The sequence below is a fragment of the Mytilus galloprovincialis genome, chromosome 1, assembly GCF_965363235.1.
Source record: "Mytilus galloprovincialis chromosome 1, xbMytGall1.hap1.1, whole genome shotgun sequence".
In the NCBI taxonomy this organism is placed as follows: domain Eukaryota; kingdom Metazoa; phylum Mollusca; class Bivalvia; order Mytilida; family Mytilidae; genus Mytilus; species Mytilus galloprovincialis.
Window position 1 is genome coordinate 86597659 of NC_134838.1, and position 24041 is coordinate 86621699.

The 24041-nt window shown below is 31.8% G+C and overlaps 2 protein-coding genes across 3 annotated transcripts; one reads left to right on the forward strand and one right to left on the reverse strand.

The window, feature by feature from the left end:
- Window positions 1-2158: 2158 nt before the first annotated feature.
- LOC143042995 (ribonuclease H1-like) lies at window positions 2159-12043 on the reverse strand. Its single transcript, XM_076215497.1, has 8 exons — window positions 11896-12043; window positions 8379-8509; window positions 7073-7351; window positions 6136-6247; window positions 5237-5291; window positions 4060-4144; window positions 3446-3570; window positions 2159-2843 (listed from the first exon to the last, which is right to left on the reverse strand). Exons 1-8 carry the CDS (start codon window positions 12021-12023, stop codon window positions 2757-2759), a joined length of 1002 nt encoding a protein of 333 aa, XP_076071612.1. The 5' UTR covers window positions 12024-12043; the 3' UTR covers window positions 2159-2756.
- LOC143043005 (small ribosomal subunit protein eS7-like) lies at window positions 12008-21549 on the forward strand. 2 transcript variants are annotated; one of them, XM_076215505.1, is made up of 7 exons: window positions 12008-12082; window positions 14600-14674; window positions 17874-17945; window positions 18487-18627; window positions 19572-19636; window positions 20083-20233; window positions 21444-21549. In XM_076215505.1, exons 2-7 carry the CDS (start codon window positions 14600-14602, stop codon window positions 21519-21521), a joined length of 582 nt encoding a protein of 193 aa, XP_076071620.1. In that variant the 5' UTR covers window positions 12008-12082; the 3' UTR covers window positions 21522-21549. The 2 variants fall into 2 exon arrangements, with proteins under 2 accessions (XP_076071620.1, XP_076071628.1); XM_076215513.1 differs by having other exon boundaries at window positions 12053-12153.
- The last annotated feature ends 2492 nt before the right edge of the window (window positions 21550-24041 follow it).

Genomic DNA, 24041 nt, shown 5'->3' on the forward strand with positions numbered 1-24041 from the left:
GAAACTTCATGAAGTGTCACAGTTTTAGCCGCATAGGGAGTTCCTAATAGAAAATGCATTCTTTATATTTAAAGAAGTACAACCTTAAGCAGGTAAACTGACTGGATAAAAATTAGTAGCATATAATGATCTATCTACTTCCCAGAAAAAAACAGAAACCTAGTTATGGCATTATTGCTTTTACAATGCACTTTTAGGAAATTTCACAGTTGATGGCTATTTTCTTGAAAACACTAGCTGATCATTTCTTGTAGGATTTCAAATAATTCAACACAACTAAAATTGTCCATTGACTCCTTGTAGAATGTATTGTCTGTCAATGACCATTTTCACTTATTTGGTTTTGTGACTGTCTAAAATCCTGAAGATTATGATAGATGGAATCTTTTTAAACACCATAATTGATCGGATGATTATCTAAAAATAAATCAACATGGACAAAATAATCAGTTGATACCTTATAGGAGTGATGAATTATGTAATTCATAATTGGCATTATCTGTGAAAGCAATAGTAGAATAAGAGAAACTCCAACCAACAATAATTATCAGCAAGACATGATCTTAAAGAAAATGAAAGATGGAATTAGTCAATGGACTCCTTTTTGGGGTTGACTGACCTTTTCACCTGTTCCAAGTCAGGAATCTGATGTTCAGTGGTTGTCGTCTGTTTATGTGGTTCATAAGTGTTTCTCGTTTTTCTATAGATTTGACTGTTGGTTTTCCGGTTTGAATGGTTTTACACTAGTAATTTTTGGGGCCCTTTATAGCTTGCTGTTAGGTGTGAGCCAAAGCTCTGTGTTGAAGGTTGTACCTTGACCTATAATGGTTTACTTTTATAATTTTTTACTTGGATGGAGAGTTGTCTCATTGGCACTCATAAAACATCTTCCTATATCTATTAAAATAAAATAAAGTTATCATAAAATGTGTAGAATTTTAGACCTACTGCACCATGATGTGAAGATTTATAGCATTAAAATAAATCATTTAGGCAAAATATACCAATTTTATTTGAAACAATTCATCTGAAATAAAAATCAGTTACAACCAACATTTCAAACATACAGAACTTAATTCATAGTAAATTGTATTACATTTTTGTATTACATTGGTTGCAATGAATTACATTGATTTCCCAGTTAAATAAAAACCGATAATTTCACATGTGAAATAAACGTGGTTATTTCACTCTCTGACGTCATACAACAATAGGCGTTGTCAAGACATTGGTAACAGTGGATAAAAACAAATTGTGAATGCCTAGAAAAAAAGATATAGTTCCTTACATGTTTTACATTAATTTCTTTAAAAAAACCATTTGCCAATGTAATAAAAAGAATAACTAATTAAAGAATTCAAATATCGAAAACTATTCAACTCATGACCGAACAACTTTGATAATTAACTATTGCGCTACGCACATTTGTGAATTAATGTGTTGTTCGGTCACTCGTTGAATATTTTTCTCTATTTGGATTCTTCGATTAATTATTCTTTAATTATTACAATATCATGAGAGTTAAGCTAATAGTAATTACCTTATCAACTAAAAAGCAAATTTTCATATTTTAACCCCTGGGAGGGGCATAACTCATTTAAAGTATTTGATGCAACAGCTAAATTAAAACCCAAAATGTTTTGATGATTAGTAGTTATGTTCTGATATTATCAGGACTTATACCAAAGCACTTACATTATCAATAATAAACCATTTTTACCATATTGTGACATTCATGGGGTTTAAACTTGAAAAGGTACATTTAATCAGTGAAAACCATATTTGACCTTCATTAAGTTAGATATAGTACTTAAGCCCCTTCAAAGTGAACTCAAATTATTAAATGGAAAACATTGTTTTTACATGAGACAAATTTTGCAATAGTTTGCTTAATAAGCTTAGAGCAAAAGTGTTGCCCACATTGTTTTTTGGTAGTGAATAGATACAAAATACAATTACTGTTAAATATCTTTTTTGGTGAGAGTTGTGCTCTATATTAGTATTGAATTTTCTGTCATTTTAAAGCGGTATTACACAATAAACTGATTTGATTCTGAAAATCAGAGTAATCTATTTTAGAAATAAGTTATCAAAGGACTGTAATTCCAAAAACATACCAAAAACCGTTTCGAAAAAATTTAAAAACAAAACAATAATATTTATAATCAGAAATTGTAATATAAGTTCAAACAACCATATTCGCATTAACATATACACAATTTACAAACTTGTCACAAAAATGACAAAGTTATTGTTATCAACTTTAGATATACAATGCTACACAACGTTTATATCACCATACTGAAATAAAGGTTAACTTTATATGTGCCCATAATAATGCTTAACCATCTGTTCATAAAAAGGTTTAAATTGGCAGTTTATCTTAGCATTACTGAGTGCATATTGTTTTTCTTATATACATTTGGCACTTTTCACTCCTTTAATGTTCTGTTTTTAACGTGTCATTGAAGTATAACTAGCACCTTGAGGAACCACCACTGTGGATTGAATATTTTTTGTTGGATACAAATTTCCATGGATTTCGTTGGTATAGGTAAACAATAAAATCAAATGCTCAATGAAGAACAAATTTTCTATTTGCATTTATACAGACTTTGGCAAAACCAAAAAAACAAATACTGGTATCCTCGAAAATGCAATTTTCCCTCAGTCCTGGGAAATAAATCCACAGTATTTATCACTCAGTCTTATCATAAGACTTGAGGTTTAAGTGCTCCCTCATTGCCAGTTTATCATCAGACAGCAGGTTTAAGGGCTCCTGCATTTGCCAGTTTATCTGCAGCCTCATTCCCAGGTATTCCTTTGTGTCCTCTAACATGGACCTTGTAAAAAAATAAAATTATGGCACTTTATTCATTAAACAATTTCACATTTCAAGTTTCAGTGGAATATACAGGGTGTGGATAAAGGACCTTATTTGGCCAATTTTTTAATGAAATTTGTATTTTTGAATTTAGATTTTCATTTTATTTATGCATACAGCAATGAGACAGCAATCTAATGATGACATAGCAAAAGACATCAAGAGGGCAACATACAATCTTCAACATTACACAGGTGTCTTTACTTGTCAGATATATTTTTGAAATAGTTATCTGACTAGCAAATATATACTGCATGCAGGATTCACCAAAATAATTAACAACAATGAACCACACCTCTTACATTAATATTTTCTTAATTGTTGCATATTGGCAATATTGCTGACTTGATACATTTAAAATTTGCAATTTGAATCAAGTCTAGAGGCAGAAAAGATTGGACTCTTGTTATCTAATGATCAGCATTTTCTACACATTATTTGATTATTTTTTTTTAAATTTAAGTCATTATACTTTTTATCAGAGTGAGTCTCTCATCACAATACTGTCTGACAGAAAACTGCAGAAAATGCTGTTTTATTTAGAACAAATGTTAGACATACCCATTTCACATTAATTCCTTGTAGTGAAGATTCCAATTCTATAAAATCATCTTTATTAATGACAGGCTGACCTGTACTCAGTTTCCAACCATTCCTTTTCCACTTATGTATCCAACTTGTTATACCTAGAGGTTAGTAGAACAAAACATGTTTCATTGTAAAATCCATATAGATTATACCTACAATCTCAAACAATAACGGAAATGCAAAATTTAACATGAAATTCGTCACAAAATAATTTAAATTTATGACCTTGAAATATAAAAAAACTTACAACATAAATAACACTGTAGCAGTAAAAGTAATGTGTAGGATCTTCAATTTGAAAAAAGATGCACACATTGTTATTCGAAAGCTTGAATTATATGTCATGAAACAACCTTTTGACTGAGTGCTGACCTATATTCAAGGATACACAATCATATATGTGATCCTGAGGTTGGACATAACTCTTAACAAAGGTTTACTTTGATATAAGGTAATTCATACAATGAACCATGAAATATATGGAAACATAGTAGATGACAAACTTATTCAATAGTTAAATAACTGAAGGCTTAGCAATTATACTATTTTAAAATGCATGTTGAACCACTATCCTTATGCATAATTACCATTAATACAGAATTGACTGTCTGTCTTTAGGACTAGGTTTGTAATTCCTTTAGCTTTGGCCTGTTGGATAGCTTTTGCTGCAGCCTACAATGAGTAGAAAATTTAATTAAAATCAAATGTTCGATTTGCTCTGTTTGAATTATTTGTGGCATGTTTAAGATCTGAAGGTAGCATATTAGGGAGGAGGATGGGTTATTCATTTTTGTAAACTAAGAGGACAGGTTATCTATTTTCTGCACTTTTGAAGCAAGTTTTTACCTTTTCATTAATGCAAGAGATTGTTTATTTATTTTTTAAACTATATTTATAATATTTGAAAACAAACAATTCTTAAATTGTTTGTTTATTATAAATAATACATGTATAGTCAAGTAATTATGTACAACTTAATCAGAATTAATCCTCCTCCTCTGTAGAAATGAATCTTCTATATTCCAAACTGCATATATATTCATGTACTGCATACATACACAGTATTAAAGTTGGTTGAATCTAGCCTTTTATAAAAGTATTGGGAAACATGTTTAGGCAACCGGAGCGAGGCCAAATTTTTTTTGAAGGGTATTAATGCCATTGAAGGCCCAAGAAGCTATAGAACAAATGATGCAAAATCATGCTTTCAGGGTGTTCCCCAGACCCTTTCTTAATCTGAAAATGCAAGTTCTGTTTTAATAATTTTTTGACAATATTTTGGTCTCAAAGCAAAATGTATACATTCAGTGTAAGACGAAGTTTCTAGGGACAACATCAAAAGACCAATATGCATGATAAAGCAAAAATGTAATTCACATAGTTAAGTCTGTGGCTTCTGTGTTTTTTCAAACTCATGATCAAGTTAATAACAAAATTACTAAATTTCAAAAGGAATGCAACACTAATAGAATACAGAAGGGCAATCAATGAACAATAGACAAATACATGTAAATAAGAAACATTGATCCCGAAAAATCAGGGGCTACGTAAATGTTGAATGTTTACAATCAGATTGGTGCATGGAAAATGTTTTATACAGCCAAGGATTTTCTTCTTTGGTCAGTCTTTATTTTATAGCTGAGAGTGTAGATTTTACTGTACAAATTATCTGAACAGTCTTGCAGTCTGAAGGAAATCAATAGTAGGAAGCAATTAATGGACAAGACATACATAATATGTATACATTATTTAAAATATACTTGCATGTATTTCCGCTCTGTTATTTGTTTGTCTCCCTCCTAACCTTTCACTCAGATTACTGAAATAATATAACTGAATTTTGACATACTGTACAGGATTGACTCTTGGACTACTGGCAAGTAATTTTCATCATATGTTGTCAAAAATTTTATTTACTGATTGACTCAAAAACGAAAAAAAAATCCAAATCAAATTCATCAGCCCCCCCCCCCCCCCCTCCCCCCAACCATGGAAAGATTTCTATTTGTATCCATCTGATAAGTTAAAACTTTTTCAACTGATTTTCATGGTGTGTTTTTGTGTTGTACTGTTACAACACTGTCCCAGGTTAGGGGAGGGTTGTCAAATGAGTCTAACCCCGCCACATTCTGTATGTGCCTGTAATTAAGTGGTTGTTGTTTGTTGCTGTGTAATATATTTGTTTTTAGTTCATTATTTTGTACATAAACAAGGCCATATGTTTCTAGTTTAACTTGTGTTACATTTGTCCTTTCTGGGCCTTTTAAAGCTGGCTATGTGATATGGACTCTGCTCGTTGATACACAGCCTCAGGTAGAGTAATACATTTGTGTTAAGTATAACGGAAATAGCAGAGTTAGGCTTACAAGGTTCATGGACAGATAGACAGACAAAAATTTAAGTTAGTAAATTCAATTGTTTCACATCTTTTTTTATGGACCAGGATTGTTTCTGTAAGATCATACTCTGGTAGTGTTCCACAACTATGTTCAGCAAATAAGGAGTAGCAATAACAGCACATGGATACAGATGGGTGGACAAGGTGATTACTATATATCAACATATTAACACTTAAAATCTGACTTTGTTTGAAGGGGTATAGTGACTTTTTACTGTAAATTCTCAATAAGCATTACAAAAAGCATAATAATTTAAATACTCACTCGGGATGATTATCTCCCCAGTAGACTCCAATGCCAGCAGTGGCCCCTTTTTGGCCATTCCCAAAACATCCACCATCTGTATATACTGTTACACCTTCTTCAGAATTTGAACCTACAGGCATAAAACATATCAGAGATTAAACTGGACATATTTCCTATTGTTTCTTGTCTCACAATATTTATGTAAGGAAAACGCAATATAATATGTGACTAGATAGTAAATAAATTATAGCATTTAAAATAAAGATAAGAAAATAGCTTTTATCAAAATGTTTTTCAGAAAATAAACATAAGTAAGGCTCCAATGAGCTTGTTACTATGACCCTTTGTCAAATTAATGTAAATGTGGAATTACTGTAGCTTTTTTTGGTAAGTATAAAAATAGATCTGAATTGGATGGAAAGTTGTCTAATTTGCAATTATATCAGACTTCTTTGTTTAATAATTTACAGCTTGTACCAATAAAACAAAATCTTATCTCCCCTTTCTTGCAAATATTTTATATTTATGAATAAACAACAAATATTCTGTTTGTGTACCAAAAAGTTATTACCATAGAGTCAAATCTGATATACATTTTGTACAGTGTAAAAAAATCAATTACACATTTTCTTTAAAAATTTATATATTTCAGTAAAAAATGTGCAGATTTTAATTTCAGAAATATTTGACAGATCTGTTTTCCTTTCACACGTTTCCTTATATGGTCAAATATAATTTTCAAATCAATTTTCCAGTAAAAAGTGTGAAATTTATTACCCTTGCAAAAGCATGTATCTAGGGCAAATGCTCCATAAAAACAAAACTAAAGAACAAAGAGGACACAAAGGCATAGGAGAACAAAAATACATGTATATCATAATATTTTTTTGTGGGAAGAACACTTCTCATTGCTACATGAATTTTTGGTTGAAATGTCCACCCTGTAATTTCATACCTCCATCTGAGTTGCCATGTTTGAATCGTTTAGGATTGCTGCCATACTGTGATGATGAATGAGTTGAGTATGACCTTGATCCTCCAGGCTGTGTTGCACTAGATGGGTGAGATCGTTTGGATGGTACATGAGTTTTCTCGTAAGATTCTATCTCTTCTGATAACTGATGAACAACAGCAGACAGATGAGACACTTGTTCCTTCAGACTTGGTTTGTGAGATGAGGATGGTGCATTATAATAACTTGCAGATTTTTGGTAAGCTGGCTTGGAGGATGATCCTTCAATGAAAGAAATCATCAAAAATTATTTTATTCTATATAAAGATTTATGGGTAAATAAAAACCTTTTTGTGATTAAAATAATAAACTGTTATTACACTAGTAGAGATACATGTTTGTCTCGCCTTTTAGAAATTTTGGAAATGAAAATGTTGAGAAATTAAAATAGCAATTCTTTAACATGTAAGTAATGCAAATATTCAAAGTCGATGAACGATGACTGAAGGAACACCAACAACAACTAATCACTAAGGCGAGTTCATGAGTCCTGGACTCATCAAAATCTGTCTGGACTCACCATTTTCAAAACTGGTGAGTCCATAGATGCATCAAGATTGAAATATATTTCATCATTTTATAGCAAAGGTTTAAAATTATCTGAATTTAATGTCATTTCATTGCTCTGTTAGGTAAAGGAGACTACAATATTACATTATATTGCAATAAAATATTTTCTTCTTGCTGTTGATCTCATCATGGCTAAAATTGACGAGTCCCTGGACTCGCCTTCAAAAATCCTTAGTGAGAACAACAATATTTTAATTTCAAGAAAGTTACACAATTAGCTATAGCCTATATAACTAATCGTGAACTTCCCTGAGGCCCCAGGTGTAAACAATCTCCAATATTGGAAATATGGTATGCCAATGCTAATACAACTTCATACCAAATATCATTGACCTACCACTAGTGGTTCCCCAACTGACCTAATCACAAACTAATACGTTGTTAACCCTGCAGGAATCAGCATACATGTACCTATGTCTTGCTTTTTCACTACGCCAAAGCAAGACAAAAAGTAATGTATAATTTGGCTTTTCTTGATTAATATCTTAATAAGATTTCTTAAAATAGTGCAAAACTTTTTTATATTCCGAAGAATTTATAGTACAGATATCAAACTCCCAAAAGACTTTGGAATATGGATCAAAGACCTTTTGGTAAAAGGAAAGATCTCAGATGACAGGTCATTTTACCTAAAAGAATTACAAGTTTATTAAAACAAAAAAGTCTATATTAAGCATACCATTATTATTTGTATATGAGTTGCGTAATGGTCCACCACTTCCTTTAACAAAGTCCTCTGCTTCTTCTTGAGTATTAAATTTCTTGTAGCGTGCTTGTGGAAACTTGTCTACTTGTGACTTACAGGAGCCCCTATTAATACCAATAATTCAATAACATTAGCAAAAATTTAATAAGTAATTCATGTATATATGTACTTCCTCACTTAATTAACAAAAAAAATAACTAGTGGTTCCAGAGAGCCTGCATTGGTCAGATTAAAAAATATATGGCATTATATATTTATTTTCACCTTTATAGCAATGTCGTGAATGAATTAGGTTTGCTTATTTGTAGATCTTATATACAATGTAGCTGATCATTTCTACAAATGTAATGTTTTCTATCTGACCAGTGTAATTTTCAAGAATATATATGTAGGACTCTTAAGTGCGATGTGGACGCTAAAGTAAGATGGTTACGCTAAAGTGCGATGGTCTATGCTAAAGTGCGATGGTCTACACTAAAGTGCGGTGCCTACACACGCTAAAGTGCGATGGTCCACAAAAGTATAGACGTAATAAATGTTCTATGGATTATGACATGAACAGTCTTTTATACAAACAAAAAATGAACATGCCGAAAGATAAATGTAGAATATTTGATTAACATCTTTAAACCAAATGTCCATGGCTTACACAATTTAAACATAACCGTGCTTTGTCGGCTGAGGAAAATGTTTTTTTTTTGGGTGCTGAAAGAAGGACTTGTGTCCTGCAGTCGATCATCTTTTTATACAAAAGTATATGCATAAGTATCCTTTATCTTGTTTCTATTAGAAGTTAGCGGATACATTGAAATAATTGTTTATGTTGCAGTTTACCTTCCGTTTACTTTTTTGTAAAATAAAGTCGGTAAAATAAAGGTAGATGTTTCCATGCGTAAATCATAAATTGTCTGCTGAAAAATTAGTTTGTACATTGTAGGAAAATACAACCTGTATTTGTACTCGCTGCGAAAAAAGCTCAGAGAACATTGCATTTCTCTCTCATTTAAATTAAGAATGTTTTAAACAAATTAATGTTTCACAATAAAGGATTTGTATTTGTAATCTACAATGACGACTTTACAGGGAGTTATTCACATAAGTGATAGACTGTGTGAACGGCAAGCTACATCAATTATCAAAATATTTGATATCGGCACGAATTAAAAAAAAAAATCATATACAGGATATATAGATTTTTGTCACACCTAAATTACCATTTTAGCAATTGTTACGTTGTCGTTCATTCTTAATTTAGAATTAATCACCTAAGCCTAACAGTATTTATAAAATCTATCACACATATGTTATAAAACCTAAGCATACTAGCTTTTGCAAACAGACTATATATTAGCATCCGTGTTCTTTAACATTTTAAACTCTTTAACAATACCCTTTTGGTCCATCGCACTTTAACCTGATATTCTATCGTACTTTAACATGAACCAACAACCATCATACTTTAGCGTAGACCATCACACTTTAGTGTGACCATCGCACTTTAGAGTACCATCGATCGCACTTTAGAGTCCTACATATATATAAACAAGAATGTGACCCCAGTACATGGATGCCCCACTCGCACTATCATTTTCTATGTTCAGTGGACCGTGAAATTGGGGTAAAAATTCTTATTTGGCATTAAAATTAGAAAGATCATATCATAAGGAACATGTGTACCAAGTTTCAAGTTGATTGGACTCCAACTTCATCAAAAACTACCTTGACCAAAAACTTTAAACTGAAGCAGGACGAACGGATGTACAGACGAACAGACAGATGGACGAGCATACAGACCAGAAAACATAATGCCCCTCTACAATCGTAGGTGGGGCATAAAAAATTGGTAAAAATTGACATTTATATGTTATGACCGCTAGTTAATTAACAATTTGTTCATTATGACTTATTTGTATATTACTGACCATTTTTTTGCCATTTACAGTTTCTCTTTATCTATAGAACTGTTTGAGAAAAGCCATAAATTAAACTAGGGGCAAATACTTTTTTCTATGAGCCTCTTTAAAAGTGGACTCTCTCAAACCATGTGGACTAGAAAAGAAGGCATGACTAAAAACCTTTGTTGACCTTGTATTGCTGATAATGTTTTTGTTTGAAATTTCTTGGTATTTTTTATTCCAAAACACAAAAAAAAATAATTTAAAAACGATTATCATTTAAGGCAATCACTTGGATAGGTAAGTGACCAAAAGTTGGTAAAATTTGTTATTTAAGGGCAATAACTCCTTTAAAAAGTTGTCTGACAGTTTTAAAGAAAATTTACTACAATAATGGATATCAAAATTTTTGAACATTTATACTGCTTTCAGATGTTCTCTATATATACGTGATATAGCAGTTGTCATGATATTAGACCAAACGCGCTTTATACATTTGTTCTATTTTTAGTCATTTTGGTTGGCAGACAAGTGCATTGGATACATTTTTAAAACTACAACTGCAAGGATGATTTTGGTCAAGTTAGGTTAAAATAGGCCCAGTACATGTATATATATATTCAAAGGAGATTTTTTTTATAAAAGTTAACAACAAGGAACAACAACAATCCCCAAGTGATTAGAATACATGCATAAAGCTCACATGGCCTTTCAGGCCAGGCCAGGTGAGCTTAAACGAGCTTATGTCCCCTGACGTAAATATTGAACGTTAATTTTTTAATAAATAAAAAAAAATAAAAGCAAACCAAATAAACATTCCTGCCTACAGTAAAACATAACTCACTGGCTTCTTGGTTGAAACAGCGTTATAATCTAGTAGTTACAGAAATATTGACATGATCAAGGATTTAAAAAAGGGTTGGTGGCATTTCTGGTATTAGAGTGATACTTTGAAAAAGTCTTCATAAGGAAAGCCGTCCCTTGTCCTCTTAAATCCCACTGTGATAATCCCCTTGATGCCAGCAAGGATTTGCCAGTTACTGTTTTTTTATTTAAACAAGAGGCTCTCAAGTGCCTGGATCACTCACCTGTAAATTTTTTGCTTAAATCTTCATCAATGATTACTTTTGCTTTTCAATATATAATTATGAGTGGCTTTAAAAATAAAAAGCCATTTAAACGTTCATGGTCATTTGTGTCTGTTATATCAGTATGCACGGTTAGCCACTAGTCTGATGCCCCAGACTAGTATAATTTCATTCGGACTAGTAAGTTTTTGCTTAACTTTGTTTGGACAAAGAATGAAAATGTCAGAATATTGGTCTTCGGACTAGTAGTTCAAAAAGTTTTTGGTGCAGACTATATTTTCTTCAAAAGCATTTTTAAAGTTACAAAAGGTACAAAAAAATAAAAGCCCATGTGTAAATAATAAAATCTTTTTTTAGATGAAATATTTCTGTATGGCCGAAATCTTTTATTACATGTCCAAAACGTCCAAGGCCGAACTGGCTCTATGGCCGAAACGACTTGTTTCCAAAAGGGGTGTCAAAAAAATTAGCCCAATACGACAACAACATAGCAACAAATGTATATACCAGTCTTTATATATTCCTGGATTTCTGCCAGTTCTAACAGCATAAAACGGCATCGCAAAGCCTTCTATGACTTGTCGAACTATCGCAAGTTGTGGCCGACTTACAAATACAAACTTTTGCGCTAGCATAAGTTTTTTACTTCCTCTTCCGGTGAAATTCTCTTCTTCCGTCGCCGCCATTGAACAAGGTTGTTTGAGATAACATGTCAAATCAAACTCAATTTTAATACCTTTTTATTCAACTTACACATTTGAAAAAGTATATCATGTGTTCAATATTAATTTACGATCGATATGCCATTACATTGCTCTCCGATGAAGAATTAAAAGAAAGATATTCACGGATTGAACCCCTTCTGTCCACGTTCTTTTTATTTTACTTGATGAAATTTTGCTTTAATGTTGGCATGTTGGGTACTATAGTCCTTTTTAAAGACACGTAGGTCCCTCAGTATCCTGACATATTAGACCGCACCGAAGGGTGTCCTCATCACGTCATAACTTCTCTAAACCAATTAATTATTCCATATATACATGTATATCGCATGTTTTAGTTATAGATCATCTTGTCTTGCATATTTAAGTATTTCCTTATGTACTCAATGTATGAAAAATATTAGCCTCCCTTTTCTTTAGGTGCCCAAAACAATTTTAACAATATGAAAGCCTGTTGAAAGATATATTCTGACACATTCTGAAAACATGTTATGATTTTTTTTGTCTGAACTGGGACTACTTAAAAAAGTATTCCTATGAAATCTTTATTAACAATAGAATTTGTTTCATACATAAATCATTTAACACGCTTTTATCACAGTGCATGTTGGTTCAAAATATTTCTTGGAAATTATTAGCTGCGGAACCGTAGCTCTTAGGTCCTTATGTTATTTTTTGACTCTTTGCGGACCATAGAGCTACGGATTTTTCCTATTTCAAAACGTTCGGAATTGCGACCCAGGTTCAGGTCGCACTTATTTCTCAAAAAAATATTGTTTATAATCCATGCAAAACTTGTCAATATATATAGTTCGTTTCGTTAGATATTTTTCTAGGATATGACGTACCTATTTATGTTTGAATATTCATTTCCTTAACACTATTATCTAATTATATCCATTTGTATACATTCTCCGCCTATTTTATTCGGCCATATTGAATCTCGTAGTGACGTCACGAGAATCAAGAAAAGATAACTCAAATATCCTCGATCTCCTATGTTGGAGGTGAGGAACGCCTATGAAAAACAAGAACAGATAACTCTTTTAGAAAAACACGTGTTGGTTTGTTTACTTATTTCTGAGCGAGAATCGAGTGTTTTCATGACTTTACAACATTAATTCATTCGAAATATTTAAATAGCTTGAAAGAATTATTTCCATTAGTATTTAACCTTAATTAAAGGTACTTTCATTCAAAAAGTCATGAAAATAAAATAAAAGACAACGCAAACAAACCAACACATGTTTTCCTATAAGAGTTATCTTTTCTTGTTTCTCGTGACGTCACTACGAGATTCAATATGGCCGAATAAAATAGGCGGAGAATGTATACAAATGGATATAATTAGATAATAGTGTTAAGGAAATGAATATTCAAACATAAATAGGTACGTCATATCCTAGAAAAATATCTAACGAAACGAACTATATATATTGACAAGTTTTGCATGGATTATAAACAATATTTTTTTGAGAAATAAGTGCGACCTGAACCTGGGTCGCAATTCCGAACGTTTTGAAATAGGAAAAATCCGTAGCTCTATGGTCCGCAAATAGTCAAAAAATAACATAAGGACCTAAGAGCTACGGTTCCGCAGCTAGGAAATTATATCCTTGTGAGTGACAACATAAGTTCAATAGACGACTATCAATTTTGTCCTTCATTGCGAGAAACTTGTCAATTATGAGCGCATTTATGACATCATTTACTAGATAGAGGGGATGGCCTGTATCCCTGTACTACTAATGTTTATCATATATCTGAGTTATTGTCATTGTGCAGGATAAATTAGAAATAATGTTTGTTCTGTAAGTACTTAATCACAATTCCTGAATGACAGCAGTGCTGAAGTTCAATTTGCTGAATAATTTGTGCAATACAGTAATTCCAACTACTCACTCAACATGGGAACTGAAAAGACGATGCCCCTTATCGCACAAATTATGTTCACTAAAACCTCAATCTTGAATGCATCGAACTTGTAAGTTGTCTATTTCATCTGAGATATGCGATGACATACTTTGTTTTGAAATAAGTTTCCCAGATTTCACAACTTGTGACAAGATCCTTTACTTAACAAGAATATAGAATACATTTTTGAACCAAACTCTGTAAAATATGATGGACTTAAATTCTAGAACATTAAACTGATGTTAAAGTGAAAACTCCTGTCAGTCAAATTTTATGAAGTTTTGGTAGTAAATTTATTTTCTAGGTGACTAGGTGCATGTTTATATAATATTTGAAGGTGTGGTATAATTGCCAATGAGACAACTCTCCACCAAACCAAATGTTAATAACTAAAGGTCACCATACAGCCTTCAACAATTAGTAAAACTCGGACCACATGCACATTGTCGGCGTCTCAAAGTAAACAATTAGGGAGACGAACTTTTTATTTCAATATTTGAATAAAAATTTGCATGTACAATATTAATGTATGTCCTGTATTCCAGATTAATTATTTCTACATTTGCATTTTTCAGATGTATTCGGCGAGCGCTAAAATTGTGAAACCTCAAGGTGAGAAGCCTGATGAGTTTGAACAGTCAATCTCACAGGTAAGTGTTGTTTAAAATTCCAGACCAGAAAATAACAAATATACTTGACGTTCAATAGAAATCTTAAATGATGATATTTGCAAGTTTGAAGTGGACAAAGTAAATGTGGAGCCAAAGTAACAAGTTGATAAAGATGTGCATACCTGCCAAGTTTTGAAAGTGCCCATGGGGGTTTTAGTGCGCGACAACAATTTCAAAGGTTACAATTCTTTGCAACGACTATTTTGTGGTCTAAAAAATGACATATTTGTAAGATGAGCTTACACACTTTTTCTTAAGTTTATTTGCATGATTCTAGTTATTATATATCAGTAGGTAAGATGAACATGTAGCTGCAAGACCAGGAATTAATTTCATGTGTAAGGATATTAAATAATTGTTGACTTTTCCAATTTAAAATTATGCACAAAGAAAGACCTTTATCAGGTTGGGAACAACACCTAGGGGTATCCCCTCAATGTAAGGACATTAAAAACCACTTTTTAAGTAAAAATGAGCACATATTCATATTATTTGAAGAAACTTTTCCCAAAGAATTATACATCTTATGATCTAGGTATCTGGTATAATATGGTCAACACATGTCCAAGAATTTTGGTATGTTCTTGGCCTAATATATCATGTATATCTTTTTTATTTTTCAAAATAATTGAACCCTACATTTAGAAAAGTAGCAGGGCTCACGCTACCAGGCGACTTGGGCGAAGAAGTCGCCTTCCCGACCGTCACTTCGCTTTCCCCGACCCCCAAAAGGGAAATCAAGTCGCCCTGTTCTTGACGATAGTCGCTTTCAGTCGCTTCCGTCATCGGACATTTTCAATTTTTACCAAGTTGATGAAACATCAATTTTTTACTGATAATTAAAGAAATTCAGACATAAACGATTCATTATCTTTAGAAAAGAGGTTGAATTATTGTCTTCGCAGTGTGTAGCAGGTTATTTGATAAAAATACAACTTTTTATCACTTCCTGCATTCCCGCAAGTTTCGGTGCTTGTTACTCGAAAACGTACATCAACCTAAATTTCGGCGGCAAAATAAGTTTGTTACTTCATTTAAACGTGACAAAAGTTGCCTCCAGTAAATGTTTAATCCATTTATTGCATTAAAACCGTCATGTTCCTTTCCAAATAACTTGTCAAACATCGTTTATTTTTGTAAATTTTCTTGCATTCGTCCGCCATTGACCGATTTCTAAAATACGGATCTGAACCGGACCAGCTATGACCGAAATCCGTAATTTTACAATATTTACTACGGACGCACAGATGGAACAGCTGACAGAAGAATATTGATCCCAAAGGGGAAAATTACGCATTCCACACGCATTAAGAGACTTTTGGTTACATCTAATTGATTGGTGTATATAATTCCCTATATTTTTTACGGATTGTTTCAAACTATTGATTAAAGTTGCTTAACTCTGAGACTATTATACTAATATCAATATATTATGGCCCAGCTTAATAACTTTTATATTTTTTTATGAGAAACACTGAATTTCATACACAAGATAATTTTTAATTAAATTGTAATCATGTAATTGATATATTATAATTTCTTTACATTTTTTAAAATAATTTTTTTTTTTTAGTGCTAGATATCTAGTTGGTAGTTTCTCACAAGAACCTTATGTTTCAAATGTTACTTTAATTGTAATTTTTTACTCATACGAATTGAACAACATAAAAAGAACATTATTTACACATGGCCCTTTATACTATTGTAAAATCCAAACATTGTAGCGCACCGCGCGAATGAGCACTTCTCTTTCAAATCTCACCACTTCTCCCTATCAGTTTCAAAAAGAGAAGTCACTTCTCCCTATAATTCTAAAGTAGTGTGAGCCCTGAAGTAGTTCTAAATATAATGTCAGAATTTCCCATTTTTTCATGCAAGTTAAATAAAAATCTACATTTTTCATTTTTATTTTTCACAGAAGTAAAATGACCCCTTGACTAAGGGAAGTCCCTCATTTAAGGGATTCCTCATGTGGGTTTTTTTGTTTTGTCCATGTGAAAAATAAAGAATAGTACATGAAATGATTTGGTATTTTAATCAAATACATAAATAACATTTGTTACAGCAAGTGTAATATCAATCAATTAGTGAATAAACTACTATTTATTATCTTTATGGTAGTACTGAATCATTGAAGTTTGTTAATCAGTCATGCTTTTATTCTTATTCTGTGTAAGAACCTCCTTGCAGGTGAAAAACCATTTGCCATGTTCACGATTTAAAAAAACAGAGGAATTCAACACAAGTTCAAAATCTAGGATGTTAGAATTATCTTGAGAGAAAACGTTTTTGATTGGCTGATTAATTTGATCATAAGAAACAGAATTTGATTGGCTGGACATGAATGTCTTCCTTGGACACAGTTCAAAATCGGGAACCATCATATTTTTCGTGTATATTTCCACAAAATCATGTTTTAGAGGGTTTTTCACGATCACGATTGTGCAATCGTGACAAAGGGTCAAAATCGTGTAATACACGCCTAAATCGTGAAATTTGGCAGGTATGGATGCGACATTGTTGACCTATAGGCCAATTCCAGCATTGACTTCATAATAATCCTACATTGTACCTGAATGTTTAAGGTTCATCATTCCTTCATATTTAATAAAGACCAGACTGACCAAATGGATTGATTTGATTTTTTCTATGTTCGCAAAGTATTCAGATGTGAATGGTATTGATTTACATGTACATTATACAGACAATATGTAATTTTAAACTTATTTTCCCATCAATCATGTCAATAGACTTGACAAACAATCTCAAAATCCTTTTTTGTGACAAATGAAAGATTTTTTTTTTTTGAACTATTTATGATATTTGATTATAATTTGAAAATAGATATACATTATATATAACATCATATCTAATTTTAGAGAACTGTATGTAAATTAGCATATGTTTGTTTCAGTCTGATAATTTTGTGCAGAGTAATGGTCAAAAAATCAGTTTTCCACACTGCTTTTAGTCATGTATGAAGATAATGAATTGATATTTTCTTTTTGTTTACACCATGACATGTGAAGGAAAAAATTAGCAGTTTATTCCAGTATAATGATTTTTTTACCTGGTAGGGGACTATGTATTGCCATGCAATACTCTATGAATGCTTGTTATAATTTTAATTTCTTTTTACATACGTCACTTATGAAACTAATTGTTATATTTTTTGTAGGCTTTGTTGGAACTGGAAATGAATAGTGACCTGAAACAACAACTTCGTGAACTATATATTACTGGTGCAAAGGTAAGATATAAAACAAAAGGTGGACAAGTGTAGATTTTGGAAACTTTCAGTAGCATCCTGATGTGAAAGGCAGAACACAGTGATTAAATGATTGACAAAAATCAAATTTTTAGGCACTATGCTCAAGGTAGCTGAAATAGGTTTATCTTTTAAGATTCATGTTCTTGCAAAAAAAAAAAAAATAACGAAAATTTTTTTTTTCACTGATATGTTTTCAAAATGTGCATGAAATTTTTTGTTATTTATTAAAATTCTTTTTGTTTGTCATGGATGTACTTAAAATTTACAATTGAATGCTGTATACTTAATGTTTACTTTTAATTATAAAAATATCCTAAGGTCACTTGAACAGACCACTTCATTTCTTATTATTTTTATCAATGGTTGCTGTTGCTCATGCATTGATGTCAGTGGCATATCTCCTTTTATCTATAATTATGAAATTGTTGTTTTGATTTCAAATTGCACTTAATACAATTCATTGGTACAGTTATTTGTGAATAATCCTACTTTATGCCATTAAAGAAAGATTTTCTTGCAGGAGATTGATGTTGCCGGGAAAAAAGCCATAATCATCTTTGTACCAGTACCACAGTTGCGAAGTTATCAGAAAATACAGACCAGACTTGTTCGTGAATTGGAAAAAAAATTCAGTGGCAAACATGTTGTGTTTATTGCACAGGTAATTAGAATTCAATATAATGGAAAAGAAAAAGATTTGGTATCAAGGCGTCAACATTAAGGTTCAGTCTGTGGTCAAAAGTTTTTTAGACTTTAAACAACTTTTATCTAATTTTATGAAATTTGGATAGAAGCCGTTTTATACGATCTTTCATATATAAGTATCGTGTCGTCCCATGTCATTTTGTTCGGGACAATAACTTCAGTACAAGTAGAAAAAAATCTATGAAATTTAAACATAGTCTTTATACCCATAAAAGGAAGGTTGGGATTGATTTTAATTTAGGGGTTATGGTTATAACAGCTGAGAATTAAGGTTCAAAAAGGGGCCCAAATAAGCATTCTGTAGTTTCCAGAAAATAGCATGTGGAAGGGTATTAAGTTTTAGCCTTTTCAGACTATCAATGAGTCCCAAAGTTGGTTTCTAGTCTCTAATATGACTTTGTCTCAACCATATTATGAAACTTATACACAATGCCTATTACCACAAAATACAGATATAGGGTTAATTTTAGTTGCTTCAATTTGTCCGTTCAAGAGTTATGCTCCTTTACAAATGGAAAAATGTCTGAATTATTGTTTCCATTCTCTAAATTTATTTGGCTCGGCCAAATGCTATCAAACTTTTACACAAGGCTTATTACCTAAAAACTCGGATCTAGTACTTATTTAGGTAGTATCACTTTTACTGTTCTTGAGTTATGTCCCTTTATAATGTTACATGCATGTAAGGGAATCATCTGTTTCCCATGGATACATTCCCCTCTTATTTTTCAATAAATTCTAAAAAGAAAATGCTAGCATGGCAATATCTTCAACATGTGAACTTTTTATAAACTAAGTAATCATATGACTACAATACATTATATTAATAATAAAAAAATGAATTATATTACTAAATAAGTTTAGTATGATATTTATTTAAAGCTTTTTTTTTTATTACAGAGAAGAATATTGCCAAAACCAACAAGAAAAACAAGGAGGAAAAATAAGCAGAAAAGACCAATTTCGTATGTCAATTTTTTAATATAAGGATATTGAATTGCTTTAAGTCTAAATTTTGATTTGTTTGTTTGCTTGCTTGAAAATTTGAGTCTTATTTTTTAATAAAACTTTCATTATATTACCAGTAGTATCTGATTATCAGCAGCTATTGGCCATTCAAACAAGACGAGAATATGAGATTTTGAATTACGAAAAGGAAGTTTATAATCTAAAGTAGAAGTACTCAAAAATAAATTATAGCAATCAGTCTATAAGTCTTGTTTCTTCTAGTTACTGTAATTGGTTAGTGATAGTAATGAAATTTGTTAGAATGATATTAAATTGTCCCTAGATTGGTAGTAGGAAAAAAAATCAATAAGGTCTTAAATCCAGTTAGTTCTGGGAGATAAATGATACTTATGTTTAGTCTTAGAGTATAAAATTGATTCTTTTTATTATTATTTAATTCTAGACGTACATTGACATCTGTACATGATGCAATCTTGGATGATTTGACCTTCCCAGCTGAGATTGTTGGTAAAAGAATCCGAATCAAGTTAGATGGCTCCAGACTGATTAAAGTTCATTTGGATAAGACACAGCAAACAAACATTGAACACAAGGTATATATTATTATGGTCTTTAAGAGAACAAAATTCTTTGGTTGTGGGACAAATTGATACTGTGCCTATGCAAACATTGAAGAAGTGTTGGTTGCAGATAAGTAAATGCCTGAGTGTAATTTGTAAAACATTTCAAAGTTTCCTTTCCAATATATGTTACATGTATTTAGTTTCATCATAACTAAATCTTTATCGATGTCTTAAAAAACAGGGGGCAGATTTTATGGGAGTAGTAGCACCTGGAAATGTAAACTAAAAACAAAATTGTCTTGTACTTTTTTAACCCTTTTGCCGATGAGTCCCGGTTTACCGGGATTCACGCTTCAGACAGCTGACGATGAGTCCCGTTTTACCGGGATCGGAATACCTCTTTTTGAAATTTGAAAATTTGAATATTTTATGAAGAAAAAATTATCAAAACATGAACAAAACTGTGAACATGGTGTTAGTTAATGAAATAAATACACAAATAACTACAAACAAGTTTTTATTGACATTTATTATGAAATCTCCCACTTGAGTAATAGTAGCCAGGGAAGCCATCGTCTCAAAGCAGCTTCTGTCTGGGCAGCAATCGGTGAAAGGGTTAAGGCCTTTTACAATGAGAAAAATAAGTAAGGGGAGCCTTTTAATACTTAGATTTATTTCATATTTTTCATAATTTTCTATGTGCTTTCACACATAATTTTATATGAATGATAATGAATTAGAAAAGGGATATGTGGTAACCATCCATAACACAGAATCAGTACACACAGAGCAAAACAGACACAAAAAGCAAAGGAACAGTGCTTGTATTGCTGTTTTCTTCATCTAAAAGTCTCGCCACACTGCAAGCTTGAAGGCCCCTAGCACCAGCTTAAGCAGAATTCTTTAAGATATTTTTATAAATGATATCTCAAATTCAGAAAGGACTGCTGCTTAAATTCTTTTATGGGATTAATGGCCTTTTGAATTTTAAATGTATAGCTGGTAAAGAAGTTAGTAATAGCTCTCATGTTGACATTTGTTTATGGAATATACTTTAAAAACAAACATTTCTTTGAACGAGATGAAATTTTGCAGAAATGTCAATTAAGATGAAAAAAAAATCATCCTTTGAAATTCTGAATAGGCATACAACACTATCATATACACATTGTTATGGAAAAGTCCTGCATATTTATAGTTGTATATAAATCTAATCATTATCTTTTATTTGTCATTTCAGTTGGACACTTTCGGGGCTGTGTACAAGAAGTTAACTGGAAAAGACGTTAATTTTGAGTTTCCAGAATATGTTCTTTAAAGGACTAAAATAAAAAAAAAATGTGATATGAAGTTGTCTTTATATTAAAAGGGGCATTTACAACACAATAAAATGTTTGACAAAAGACCCATCATATAGATAAAATCATTGTCTAAAATATTATTACAACTCTTGCCAAAAGCAAGCAAAATCATTGTTTTTATTCTCTTATGAATGTGGTCTTGTCTATTTCCAGTATAGAGAGACATAAACTTTTACAAAAAAAAAATTCTCTAAAGCTGGTCACCAAAACTTGATCACTAGGGTGTCTAGTTTCATGTTTGTTCTTGCTGATCATACAATCATTAAAATTGAGAATGGAAATTGGGAATGTGCCAAAGAGACAACAGCAAATAATATTGACTATATATAATATATATGTGAATATTTAAGTACTATTCTTGCTGTCGGAAGTACAGACATAGTTTAAAAGGGAGATAATTTTACTGAATTATGTTTTCACAGCTAAGATTTTGTCCATTTTGATGAGGTTGACTTAAACTGCATCAAAAACAGGTTGGCAATTAGGTATTTTGAAAGGACAAAGCCTTTAGAATATATGTGCTATAAAAACACAGTTAAGGTGATCCAGTACAATGAGGTCTAGGTCTTATGAGACTGGCATGAACACCTTTAACCATACATATTTCTTTCATACCATTTAATATCCAAGAAACTGACAATAAAAGAATTTATTACTATGGATTCATTTATTTTCGTGGGTATCAATTTTCATTGAATTTTGATTTCATGGTTTTGTCAAAGTCTTTATACAACACAATAGCAAATTGGTGATTTGTTGAATATTTAAATTCGTGGTTCACCTGTACCAACAAAAATTGGTATCCCAGGTACAATAATGAATGCACAGTGTGCATTATTTATGGAGTAGGGAAAAGTCGAGCCTTCATATGGATGTCTTTAATGAATCAAATATAGTTGATCTATTAGAAATTGACATTTTAAAACAAAATTTTATGGTTACAGGTACTGTATATGTTAAGAAATACAAATGAAGTCGAGGTCTTGTTGGCCTGTATAATGGACATATTGACCTTTCAATGGTTGGATAGAGAAATTACTAGTTTACCTATTATTTTTATAAAATACTTTATTACTAGAACTTTGCATTCATTTCATTCTTCTTTAATTGTGAAAATCTCTGACAACTTTAACCATATTTGTTTTCATGGTTGGGTTAATTACGGAAATACTTACCATAAGTTAACTTCATTGGGTGTAATAAAATATTGTTAGATGTGCATGCACTTGTGGCGGGATTCATTTGACCCTTACCTCATTTTTATGGTTCATTGGTAAATATTAAGTTTGTGTGGTTAATATAAAAAATTAAAATAAGATTGGTATAATTGCCAATGAGACTACTTTCCACCAGAGACCAAATGAAGAAATTATCAATAAGTTTGGATAGGCTCGTACAGTGGTGGAACAGGCTTGACTTTATAGATGGACACAGACTGACAGTCAAAGTCCTAATTTTCCAGTAAAATCCTTTTAAAATTCTAGCTGGAACACAGCACAAAAATACTGCAGATTAAATGGATGAATATGTGATGATTGATTCTTCATTGGCTAGAGGTATTGAGATATCACAAAACATGTTTAACCACACTGCATTTTTAACTCACCTGGTCCAAAGGTCCTAGTGAGCTTATCTCATCACTTGGCCTCCGACGTCGTAGTTTACTTTTACAAAAATCTTCTCCTTTAATACTACTGGGCCAAATTTAACCAAACTTGGCCACAATCTTTATTAGGGTATTTAGTTTTAAAATGTGTGTGGTGACCTAGCCAACTAACCAAGATGGCCGCCATGGCTAAAAATAGAACAGGGGGGGAATATAGATTTTGGCTTATAACTCTGAAACCAGAGCATTTAGAGCAAATCTGTCCAGGGGTTAAATTGTCTATTTATATCTTTCTGCCATGAAATTTTCAGATGAATTTGACAACTGGTTGTTGGGTTGCTGCCCCCAATTGGTAATTTTTAAAGAAATTTTGCTGTTTTTGGTTATTACCTTAAATACTATTATAGATAGAGATAAACTGTAAACAGCAAAGTAAGATCTACAAATAAGTCAACATGACCAAAATGGCCAGTTGACCCCTTAAGGAGTTATTGCCATTTTTGTAAGTGTTTACAAAATATTTTTCTTTGTAACTAATGGGCCAAGTTTATTATAGACAGAGAAAATTGTAAGTAGCAAGAATGATCAGTAAAGTAAGATCTACAAACACATCGACATCACCAAAACACAATTTTGTCATGAATCCATCTGTGTCCTTTGTTTAATATGCACATAGACCAAGGTGAGCAACACGGGCTCTTGAGAGCCTCTAGTTGTGTTTGTCCCTAGTCGGGATTCTCTGTCCTTTGTCAGTCTCATGTTTTATCCTTGTCTGTGTGTATGTAGGTTGGTCCTGATATTGGTTTCCATTCTATAACTTTGCCTCCGCTAAATCTTATGAAACTTGTACTTCAAGCCTATATCCACAAAT

What these genes read in the sequence shown, in the direction of transcription:
- LOC143042995 (XM_076215497.1), bottom strand. Translation starts at nt 12,023, where the DNA reads ATGCTAGCGCAAAAGTTTGTATTTGTAAGTCGGCCACAACTTGCGATA. An exon ending in TGGGGAGATAATCATCCCGA is followed by an intron (nt 5,292 to 6,135) that starts GTGAGTATTTAA and finishes ATATTATTTCAG; the next exon opens with TAATCTGAGTGAAAGGTTAG. An exon ending in AAGGAATTAATGTGAAATGG is followed by an intron (nt 2,844 to 3,445) that starts GTATGTCTAACA and finishes TTTTTTTACAAG; the next exon opens with GTCCATGTTAGAGGACACAA.
- LOC143043005 (XM_076215505.1), top strand. Translation starts at nt 14,600, where the DNA reads ATGTATTCGGCGAGCGCTAAAATTGTGAAACCTCAAGGTGAGAAGCCT. An exon ending in TTGAACAGTCAATCTCACAG is followed by an intron (nt 14,675 to 17,873) that starts GTAAGTGTTGTT and finishes TATTTTTTGTAG; the next exon opens with GCTTTGTTGGAACTGGAAAT. An exon ending in ATGTTGTGTTTATTGCACAG is followed by an intron (nt 18,628 to 19,571) that starts GTAATTAGAATT and finishes TTTTTATTACAG; the next exon opens with AGAAGAATATTGCCAAAACC.